This window comes from Humulus lupulus, chromosome 2 (assembly GCF_963169125.1).
Source record: "Humulus lupulus chromosome 2, drHumLupu1.1, whole genome shotgun sequence".
Lineage (NCBI taxonomy): Eukaryota > Viridiplantae > Streptophyta > Magnoliopsida > Rosales > Cannabaceae > Humulus > Humulus lupulus.
In genome coordinates this window covers 291,786,555-291,798,461 of record NC_084794.1, presented here as the reverse complement: position 1 = coordinate 291,798,461, position 11,907 = coordinate 291,786,555, and the positions used below count along the sequence as shown (strand labels likewise).

The window sequence follows — 11,907 nt, the reverse complement described above, 5'->3', positions numbered from 1 at the left end:
TTATTTCATATATTGTTAGAATGGTATAAATCAAATAAACAATCATATGTGCACTAAAATTATGTACCAAAATATTACACAATCTGATATGTCACTATTTTTTAAAAAAGTAGGTACCGTCTGAAATGAATATGATTAGTTAAAAGATTCTGCTACGTCGGTTGTTATAATATTTTTGTGCGCATACCATTACACCATCTCCAATGCAATATGTGAATTTTGTGTCAAATTTAGCACAAAAAATAAGTTAATGCTATATTTGGTTCAATATTTGTAATTGTGCTCCAATGCACAAGATGCAAATTAACACAAAAAAGTCAATAATTCATTTAATATTTATTGAGAACATACAAATTTTTTATTTTTATTTTTTATTATCTAGATTATGTATTCCAAGAAATTTGCCTTTTAAAAAAAAAATAATATGTGGTTGGTCATTAATTGTCAACTACTCAATTATAATAATTATTGATAATATAATAAATAAATAAATAACATTTATTAATGTGTCAAATTTGGCTCATATTATATTTTGTATCAAATTTGACACAACTTTTAGCATGTGTCAAATTTGACACTTTATGGAACAACATTAGTCATATTTTTTTTGTAAAATGTGCTAAATATAACATTGCACAAACTTTTACCACTCCACTCCATTGGAGATGCTTCTAGTCAAACCAAATTAGTACTTAAGTATCACTTTTATTTTTTGGACATAATAGTATTAGTAATTATCATTTTCAGAGTCATATTATATTTAAATTATAATTTTTTTTTAAAATACATACAATTTAATAATTTTTTTTTCTGATATGGAAATAGTTGAATGAACCAGAAACCCAAACACAGATAGTCATTACAATGGAAATCATTCATGTCAGCATGAAAGGCAACTAAGGGAACATCCCCCATTACAAAAAGCACTTGCTTTTCCATGTTTGCATCGCTGTATTTCAACTGAATTCCAGCACATTCAATTTATCAACAAAAAAAAAAAAAGTTGATGGTTTAATAAACTATATACAAATTCTTGGGTGCACATTCCTAAAGGCACACCGATGCACCGTCTGATGTTTTTGGCTCGGAAAATATTTTCGGTGAATTTTTTTTTATGACAATGTATATTGTAATTATTTATAGCATCCTGCAAATTTTCAGAAAATTAAGAATAATTTAAAGTGCTAAAAATAAGATTCAAATATGTTATTTTCTACACGCATAACAAAATTAGTCACGTGTGTAACAACTTATTTTAAACTTAATTTTTGACACTTTAAATTATTCAAAAAAAATTTAAAAATTTATAAAATACTCTAAATAACTACAATATATACTATCATAAACAAATTCCCAAAAAGCACTTTTCGAGCCAAAAACCATAAAAATACATCGGTGTGTACCTTTTCAGTGGAACAACGGAGAATTTCCTTAAGCTATAATCCAAAAATAAACACATGTAATCATAAATACTCTCATCCGCTTTTCGTCGTTTTCTTAATTTTTTAAAATAATTTAAATGAGCATTAAAATTTCCCCAATTACTGCCACTAGTCACACATGCAGGTCCATGCATCTTCCACGGTTACCACTTATCAATGTTACCAAACAAAAAACTTGTTATTTTTGATCCATTGAAAACTAACAAAGTTTGGTACCAAAAAAGGTATATAAAGCAAACCTCACCCCACACATAACTCAAATTTTCACACTTTTTTTTCAAAAGAAAAAGATACTCTTAAATGTAAACACTATTTTAATGGCTTGTGTTTAGTTAAAATATATAATTGGTTCTCTATATTTTTAATAATATTTATTTGGTGTCTTATAATTTAAAATTGTATATATTTAGTACCTCATAATTAAATTTATTTGATACTTTGTGTTTTATTGAAATATATATTTGATATCTTATATTTTCAATAATACTTATTTACTGTTTTATAATTTAAAATCGTACATATTTAATACTTTAGAATTAAATTTTATTAATATAACTAAACTGTCATTAATTATATGAGTTTCAAATTCAAATTTAATTAATTAATTACATATAACCGATGTCAATTTGATCAATAAAATTTTAGAGAATTGGTAAGGGCACCACTGATGTCCAACACCACAGGGAAGTGACATACTGCTATTGGTGTAATTCAATATCAGGTCCCGTTTATTTGAATTTAACAAGCATTATGAAATATCACTAGCCAATCATAAATTACTACCTCATGTGATATTGGGTACTTTAAATTGTCGTAACACTCAAAATTTTATTATTCAAATTTAAGATCGGATAACAAATATGTATAAATTACACTGGATCTTATAAGGAATATTGAAAACAAACAAACAACTTTATAATATATGTACCATCACTCCCATGCTGGGATTAGCTAAGATATTATTCATTACTATAATTAAAAATTAAATTAAATCCAAAAGAAGATGTCGCAAAGTACATCTCATCACTACCATCATGAAATTGAAAGTCCACTACAACAATCATGGACCCCACCAGCCACAGTGGCCACAACCCAAAATTTAACTATGGATTTTACATTTATACCCTCCGCATTTCCCACTATAGAATCACATTGCCAACTTTACCCCTAAAAAAACTAAAAAAACCAAAAAAAAAAAGCGCCGGCCGGCGGAGTCTCCGGGTGACTTCTTCGTCGATTAAAGAACTCGACAAGAGCTCAAAAGCTTGCTCTTTTCAGTGAAGTTAAAGTAATGGCAGCCCCCAATGGTGACGTTCCCACATCGCAATCGAACGAGTCGTAGCGAAGAAACAACTCGACCACGAACAGCCTCGCGAACATCACCACAAAATCCTTCCCAGCGCACTGCTTGTTCGCCACCGTGGGAGACTCTGTTTCGGGACCGTTTGACCAGAGCACGTACTTCAAAAGCTTCTCTCCCTCGCCCACGAACCGATCAGGGACGAACTCCTCTGCTCTGTCGAAGATTTTCGGGTCTTTAGTCGCAAACGGTTGGAACCCAAATAGCATTTCACCTTCTTTGACCTCGAAAACAGCGTCGTGGCTCTCGATCACTAGATCCTTCTTGGCTCTGCCGTACTGTAACGGTACCGGCGGTTCGAAACGGAACGCTTCGTACACGACGGACTTCATCAGCGGCATTTGTTCCATGGCAGCCATCGTGACTTTCCCGCCGTTGGATCTGACGGCGCCTCTGATCTCTTCGGCCAATTGGGTGTGGAGTTTGACCCCGCATCGTCCGATCGACTTGAGCATGTTGGGGAAGAGGATCTTCATTCCGCCGAAGGTGTTAAAGCACGTAGCGAATATCAAATTGTGACAAGCTTCCTCTCTAGAGATTCCCATTTGCTCTGCTTCGTCAAGAACGTAACCCCCAGCTTCGTAGAAGTAGTCGTAGAGTCTCTTGTAATCGGATTTAACCAAGAATGATGGGAGTCGGAAGCTATGTATGGCCAACTCTTCAACCAGTTTGGGAAGACCCAAAACGAGAATGGGGTGAAGATTGAACAAAACCCATTTCTGGACCAACTTTGGACCGTCGGTTCCGAGTTTGGTATCGGTCGGACTGACCCCGTACAGTGCTCGACCCAAAAACTTAAACGCAGCCTGATCGTTAGCCTCGCCGAAACTGGTCTTCCCTTTAGCAGCAAGATCGCTTTCGAGGTTCTCAAAAAGCTCAGTGTAAGTAGCATGGAACTCAGGAATCACCATATCGCGACGAGCCTTGAGCATGAAGAAGATGAGGCTCTTAAGCTTGGCGTGCTTGGGCTCCGATGGGTCCAGATACGAAAGGATTCGGTGGCCGCCGGTAAGTTCAGTCGACGGCATATACGTCCCTGTAAAAAGATCCTTCTTTTCAACCTTGCTCACGTCAAACAGTACCGGAAAACTCTTCCCGTCGAGTAAGACGACGACACGAGGGTTGGAAGTGATGAACGGACCGGGAGGCATGTTGGTTCTGAAAACCGTTGACTGATATTTCTGGACTCGTGATTTGAAGTACTCGTTTCTTCCTTGATTGTAAAAATAGTCCATCCGATCAAAAAGTGGACCGATAAGAGGGAGGCCATAGTTACCCGGGATTTTTCTCGTGGGGAGATTTTTGGATTCACTCGCCGGAGCCGGGGCAGAAGGTGTTCCGGAAACGGAAGCAGAGATCGGAAGAACAACTAAACCGCGGTGGCGGGTGGAACCGTTACTGGGTTTTCTGGATAACCCGAACTGGGGTTGTAGAGAAGGGAAAGCAAGAGAAGTGGAAGCCATTGATGACTGTTTAAGCGACTTGGAAAGGTGTGAGAAGAATAGTTGATACGAACTCCGAAGAAGGGTTTGATAGTTTCAAACTAAGATAGCTATATTTATAAGGAGCAGAGCTTCTTCTCGTCCCGAGAACGAGTAACAGCACCGGCCAAGTAAGCCAATCAGCCGCTTTTCTCCTCTCGAATTGGGTTTTTGCAAAGATGAAAATTTTAATTATCTGTAAGAATGAAAATGAAATGGCATTTTTGAGTTGGACGGTGAAATTAATTTCCTTAAATATATATACATAATTAATTGTTCATGGAAAAGCCAACGAAAATGAAAAGAGGGTAATCGATCGTTATATTGACCGTACTGCTACTCTTTCCGGGAAGGGAAAGTAGTGATTTTTTAAAGGGTCGTGGAAGGTGTGCTTTAATTTTATTTATTAATCTTTTATTTTTGTGATATTTTAGTATTTTTGTGATATTTTAGTTATTCATGGGTCGGTTGACTTGGACGGAGGCCTACACTTTTTGCTTTGTAATTTTAGAATATTATTACAAAAAAAAAAATTTAATTAAATAGAATAAAGAATGCTCAGCTATTCGAAGTTCAAATCCACCTTCTTCGTCTGTTAATATTTTATTTCTTTCTTGGATGGTTGGCTTCCATATTCAGAAAATTTAAATTTAATAGAATAAATCTGACAAAATATATTTTAACTTTTAAATAAATAATTTATGAATATTTTATTGTAATAATAGATCACTATGGTGGTGTTTGGTACGTGGTTTTGGTTTTTTTTTGGTGGGATGAGAATGTCAAATCTAACTCATGTTTAGTAAATTTATTTTAAATGATTTGAGGGTTTGTGTTTCAAAGTGTATACTATTTTTTAGCTTGATTTGAGAGTGATCATAACATTTTTAAACACTTGAGTTTTACATTACTTTAATCTAAATATCTTCTAATTCTACTATCACAAACCCAAATCTCATATCAAACATCCCCTAACGAGTAACCTTTCTTCGACCTAAATTGACGCTTTAAAACATGCTTAGCAAAAAAAATGAGATATTGAATTGGTTGATCTGAATGTGAAATAGAATCCAAGGAATTGGTTAATTATTCGTGCCTCTTGATCTCCTTAAAAAGCCTCTTGATCTCCTTAAAAAACACATCCAAGTCACTCCAATTAGAAAACTTCCCCTTATTTCATCTCATCAACCATCTTTTTTAATTTGTTGAACAAATCTTCTCAACCATCTTTAATTCATCCCAAATATCATGAAACTCCACTTCTAAAAGACTAGGGTGTTTGGTGTATGGATTTCCTTCGTGGGGTTAGTTGAAAGAGGTTGAGATTAAGGTAATGTCAAACTCGGGTGCGTTTGGAAAACCACCGTACGTGTAATTGGAATTGGGTATAATTCAGAGTAATTACTTAATTTGACTTGTTTGTTTGACCATGTAATTAAAAAGTAACTATGTAATTGAAGGTAGTTAAGGGGTCTCAATTACACTCTAATTCTCATAGATGTGTAATTACATTGTGTAATTACTAATTTTTATCAACTTTAAATGATATTTATTACATAATATTATTTTCTATGTAATTACTATGTGATTTGCTAAACATGACAATAATAATTCATCACTTGATATTCAAACACATCTTGTATTTTAAAATACAGTGTAATTACTTAGGTATGTAATTACGTCCATAGTAATTACACAGTTGTTTTCAAATACACAAGTGTTCAAATAATTTGGAATTATCTCAAAAATAAACTAAAAACGAGACCCAAACCAACATAAACCCTCAACTCAAATTCATACTAAACATAGTTTTTGTTTCACATTTCTATTTCCAATAACTCATACCCCCATAACAAACACCCTAAGTAAGAGGTCTTTAGATGAACCTGCACTATTAAAATCTCATCATCTATGAGGACACTAACATTCCTCCTTTAGTGAGCTATTACTCTCTTTTGTTTTCGTGTTGGCCTTTCTATATTCATCAATGAATGTAGCAATCTACTCTAATAGATCATGTTATGATTGGTTAATTACATAGTGAAATTGGTTAGGCACGAAGAGGTGCAAAAATCATAACGATTTTACTAAAGTCAACATGTGTGAGTTGCCTTTTGGTATATGCATCTATAAATTATCTTTTTAAGTCCAAAGTGTTTCTTTGGAGTATATAAGAGTGCTCAAAAAGTTTGGAGGCATTTGGAAACATTTTTGGGGCAAGTTTGGGGATGTCAAGTCAGTTGTACCTGCGTTGCGTCGCCTGTAGGAGGCGATGCATCGCTTAGGAGTGAAACCCCCAGACAAGCGATGCATCACCTGCATGGTGGCGACAGATTGCCTTGGTGCAGGCGATGCATCGCTTGTGTGGTCCGCATATGAGACCGTACAATTACGTGGTTTTAACTCCAAAACTTAGTTTAAAATGCTCAAATCTAATTGGTTGAGACTAATGATGGTTCCTATACTATTTAAGGGGTTCATTTGAATTTTTGGTGAATTGATCACTCATCTCTCTATCTTTCAAGATTACTAGTTTTCTCCAAGATCTCCATTAAGAAAGCTTGACTCGCATGAATATCAAAGACTTGTAAATACCAATCTCATTCCATTGTAGTAACTTCAAGCAATCTTAAAAGGGATGCTAGTAATAGAGTTTTTTGGATAATAAATCTTAATTTGTGTCGAGTCTTGTTACATTTGTTGATTCACATAAAATCATAGACTTGTGATTTTGTGTAACCAAGGTTCTACAACTCAAATGTCCATTCTTTCTCTTGCTCTAATTTGTGTTATTCTTTTATTAAATCCATCGTTATATTGTGTTTTAATATTTCTAAATTCATGTTATCATTATTTAATTACTTATTCTTAAATAACCAAGATTTACATTCATTATTTGAATATTTTCTTACTTATCAAAATTTACATTCATACTATGAATATGTTTTTTTGATTAATCTATAGGATTTGAAATATTGAATTAATTCACATTATTTATTGTTGGATTAATTCACATTAGCCATAAATTCTTACATTCTCCTTCGATCCAATTCGCCATCTATATCCTTTCAAAATCACAACTCTTCCCAATAGACTTCTCCAAGTAAAAGAAGGTTGGATTCCATTTTTGCATCAAGTACATCACTATTAGAATAATAGGAGGCTTTGAAGATCTTAGCCACCAAAGAGCTAGGAAACCTTAGCAACCACAAAACCTGTTTTGGCCAACAAAACTTAGTTAAACAATTTAAGATACGAAATCCAACCCTTCCAATCTCTTTGGGATGACATAACATTTGCCACTTGCACAAATGAATCTTTTTCTTCCTCTCACGTGATTCCCACCAAAATCTAGTGGGCATACCATGAAAGCTCGGATAAGCTCAAACAACTCATAGTATAGATTTGAATAATTGCTTTGTTAGGATTAACCTGTCATATAGAAAAGAGATTTCTTCCAACCTTTAAGCATGTTCCAAATTCTATTTTTGATAAATTAAAAAAAAAATTTCTTTCTGCCCACAAAGTAGGAAAGTCAAGATATCTTTTGTAATACTCAACAAAATTGAACCTGATATTCTCTACAATCACATTTTCATCTTGACTACTAAGGAGTGTTTGTTTTGAGTAGTTGAATTACTTAGGAAAATGTAGATGTGCTTAGGATGGAGGTAATATGAAACTCTTGTTTACAAAATGGTTCATTTTACCCCCTTAAAATTTGAACCGAACATAGGAAGGGATTTAGATACCCATTCCCACATTTACTTTACCCTATATCAAACACCCCCTAATAGTTTTCTCAATTTGTTTTGATTAAAAAAAAACAAATAAGCATACAAAAATTCATCTAAGAAGCACACAAATTCACTTTTCTTTTTTGCTTAAATAAATACATCAAAGGTGGTGGCTAAAAAATAAAAATAAAAGCTTCATAATTCTTGAAACTCATTTTTCTCCACAATTATAAATCTATATTACAATGACTTTTGCTATGTGGTATTATTCTTGAATTGCTCATTTCCATAAATATATAATTTATCAATGTTTGAACATAAGTTAAGTTTATAATGAGAAAGATTTTAATTTTGCATATTCTATAAATCAAAATGAAATGCATTTGATCTACTTTTATTATTAGTATCAAATATATTTTGAATTGGATGTAAAAATTATAAACCGAACTTTTTTTTTTATTATATATATATATAAATATTTATAAGCAAATTATATATTATCTCATGTTAAAGTTAGGTGTGAATCTATATGTCATATTATTTAAAGTATCTTTTTATTTTATTTTTGTCACGCACTTGAGTTGGATTATTGTTTTATAATCATGGCTACTAATTGTTGATAAATTATTATTTTTATCAGCTAAATTATTGATAATTTTGTCATAATATATACAAATATAGTTTAAGGTAATTCTCAAATAGTATCCTAGAGATTAACAAAGCACCTCCATCGTATTTTTGACACCTGAATAATTATTATCCTAATTTTTAATATGACAGTGTACATTGTAGTTATAGCAAGTATTCCATCAATTTTTATGAAATTTTAAATAATTTACAGTGACAAATCAGAGTTCAAATAATCGACTACACGAACGTATAAAAAAAACACGCACGCGTGCAACTGAAACGTTTAAATCCTGTTAACTTTAATAGAATATTATCATATTTAGCATAATATTATTGGTTTTAACGGTTTTTTATTTTTTTCCAGTTAACTTTAACGGAAGATTATTATATTTAACAGAATATTCTTATATTTAACGGTGGATTGTAAATATGACTTAAACTTAAATAAATAAATAATTAAATAAGTTAAAATAAGATATTTTTGAGATATTTTACCATTATAATTATTTAAACAAATAATATATAATATTTTGTTGTCACTGCCAAATTCAAAAACTCAAACAAACATAAACTTAAACAAAAATAAATTAATTAATTTATTAAAACAAGATATTTTTAAGATATTTTATGATAATTTAAATAATTAAATCATATTTATTTAAAAATAATAATGACATACATATTATTTTTTTTATCTTATAAATTTGTGTGATAGTTTATTTTTTATCAAGTGATTGAAACTGAAATAGAGCTACTTTGAAGTTCCCTATGAAACCAAAAGATATTGCGAGATACATTAAAAACTAAAATAGTTAATGTACGTATACTACTGTCCACACTTCTATTATTATTTTATTTCTATTATTATTTCTTTTTAAATATTATTGTATTTTATATATAAGTCATATATATCGATGTAAATATATATCTATATCAACGTTGTGTTTAGATGTCGTATATGTAAAGATTATTGATAAAAAATATATATATAATATAAAATTATAATTTATTCTATTATATATATATTTAAAAAAATCATGAACTAAATTTTATTAAAATAATAGAAAATACTAAACAAACTAGCATTACAACTCAGTTCTACCTAATATAAATATGTATATATATATATATTTATGTAACTTCAACTCAAAAATTCAAAACTAGCAAGCAATCATTAACGTATAAAGAATCATCAAAAATTAATATATTATATATATATACATTCAACCATTACAATGCATATATCATTCATTTTGCAAAATCCAACTAACAATTTTATTCATTTTAATCAAGTTTCATATATCAATATCTCCATGATAGGCCACAGCTAAAAAAAAAAGTATTAGTTTATGATATATATATATATATTAAGTTGAGTTAGCTTATTAGTATTATTAAAATGAAAAAGAAAAAAGAGAAGAAAACAATACCTTCTCTCTTCGGCAGCTTCCTTTCATCGCAACTTCTCTTCATTTTGGCCGGTGAGATTCTCTGGCCATGGAAGAAATATGGAGATGATGAAAGAAAGGGGAGAGAAGACTATTGAAAGTGGAATACAGCTGTACGATTATTTTCATTTATTTATTATTAAAAAATAACCAATGAAAACTTGCCACTTGGGATACTTTGATTAAATTCTAGGGAAATTCACATATATGAATTTTTTTTTCTAAAAAAAAGTTTACAGATTTAGATCAATATAAGTTTTTTTTAACCAAAATTTATGTTTGTAATGTTAAATTTTGTAAATAATATTTACAGATTAAATAAAATTTTGTGACAAATGATTAAAAAATTATTATAAATTGTTATTCATATTTTTATAATTTTAGTTTATGATGTATTACTCTTATTATTATTTTAAATGAATTATTCATTAAGCAAAAAAAAATGTAGCTTTTTGTCAATGTCTTTTCCTCTATAAACCCTGTCGTATTTATTAGTGTTGTTATTTGTCATCTTAAGGTGTCCAACACCACATGAGTTGACCCCTATAGTTAGTTATCGATATCCCATAATATTTATTAAATTCAAATGTGTAGGACCCGATATTGTATTACACTAATAGCGGTATGTCACTTACTTGTGGTGTTGAGCACCAGTAGTGCTCCTTAACAATTCTCCATATTTTTAAAATAATCATCTCTTTCTCGAACTATTGTTGTCGTTATCCAGGATTATTGTCGTTTGTTTAATTGTTGTCGTTTTAAAAGTAATGTCGTTGTTTCCTTATTATTGTCGTTTTTACAGAACATTGTCGTGTTTAAAAATTGCTCGGTTTTATTAATAATTGTTGTTTTTCTTTCATCTCGTTGAACGGTGAAGAAGGACGAACATAACTACAAACGCCTTTCGACTGATTTCATCAAAATCCCAACAAATCTCTGACAGCAACAAGAAGAACATCAAGATCAACAATGGAGGAGGACTTTCAGCAAATACTAATCGACTCCATCCACAACTCAGGGGTAAATCTCCATTGATCGCAATCCACCTTACATCGTTTCCCTCCTCCCTTCCTGACTCACTCGCAGACCACTTCAAGACTTGTACGGAGGTCACTTCGAGTATCAAGATCGAACTTGGGTTGCCTCACTGACGTTAGCTTTCACCAGGTACAGTTTGGATTTGATTTTACTTTGAAATCTTGGATTTTGGCTATCTGGCACCTGTTTGTTTGGCTAGAAAAAAAAAATTAGTCAACTTTGTTAGAAAAAAACGTCTTTTTTTCTTCTTTTCTTACCCTTATAAGGGTCTACACTGCTGTATATATATGTGTGTGTGTGAAACTGAAATTGAAATTATGCTCAGTTGCAGACTATATGTGCTGTATAGGTTTATCAACACACCTGTTTTAATCAACTTTGAAATCTTGGATTTTGGTTATCTGGGCACCTGTTTGTTTGGCTAGAAAACAGAAAATTAGTCTACTTTCTTTGGAAAAAAAGTGATACCCTTATAAGGGTCTATACGTGTATATGTTATTCATATTGTTGTACTGGAAATTATGCTCAGTTACAGACTATAATGTGTTGCACAGGCAGTTCCTTTATCCATGATTAGATTTTTGGTGGAGAGGCTTTCTGAATCGTCCAAAGTTGGAGGAATTGGTTATGCTTACACTTCCATTGATAGAAGTGAAAACAGATAAGGTTGAAAGCTATTTAGAGGACTATGTAGAGAATTTGATGATAATCGAGTATTCGAGTGGATGTTGATAATCAGAAAATTGAAGCTTAGTTGAATGAAAATCACAG

The 11,907-nt window shown here is 31.5% G+C and overlaps 1 protein-coding gene across 1 annotated transcript; it reads right to left on the bottom strand.

The window, feature by feature from the left end:
• Window positions 1-2,335: 2,335 nt before the first annotated feature.
• On the bottom strand, window positions 2,336-4,615 carry LOC133819773 (allene oxide synthase 1, chloroplastic-like). Its single transcript, XM_062253107.1, has one exon. It carries the CDS (start codon window positions 4,263-4,265, stop codon window positions 2,700-2,702), a length of 1,566 nt encoding a protein of 521 aa, XP_062109091.1. The 5' UTR covers window positions 4,266-4,615; the 3' UTR covers window positions 2,336-2,699.
• Window positions 4,616-11,907: the final 7,292 nt, after the last annotated feature.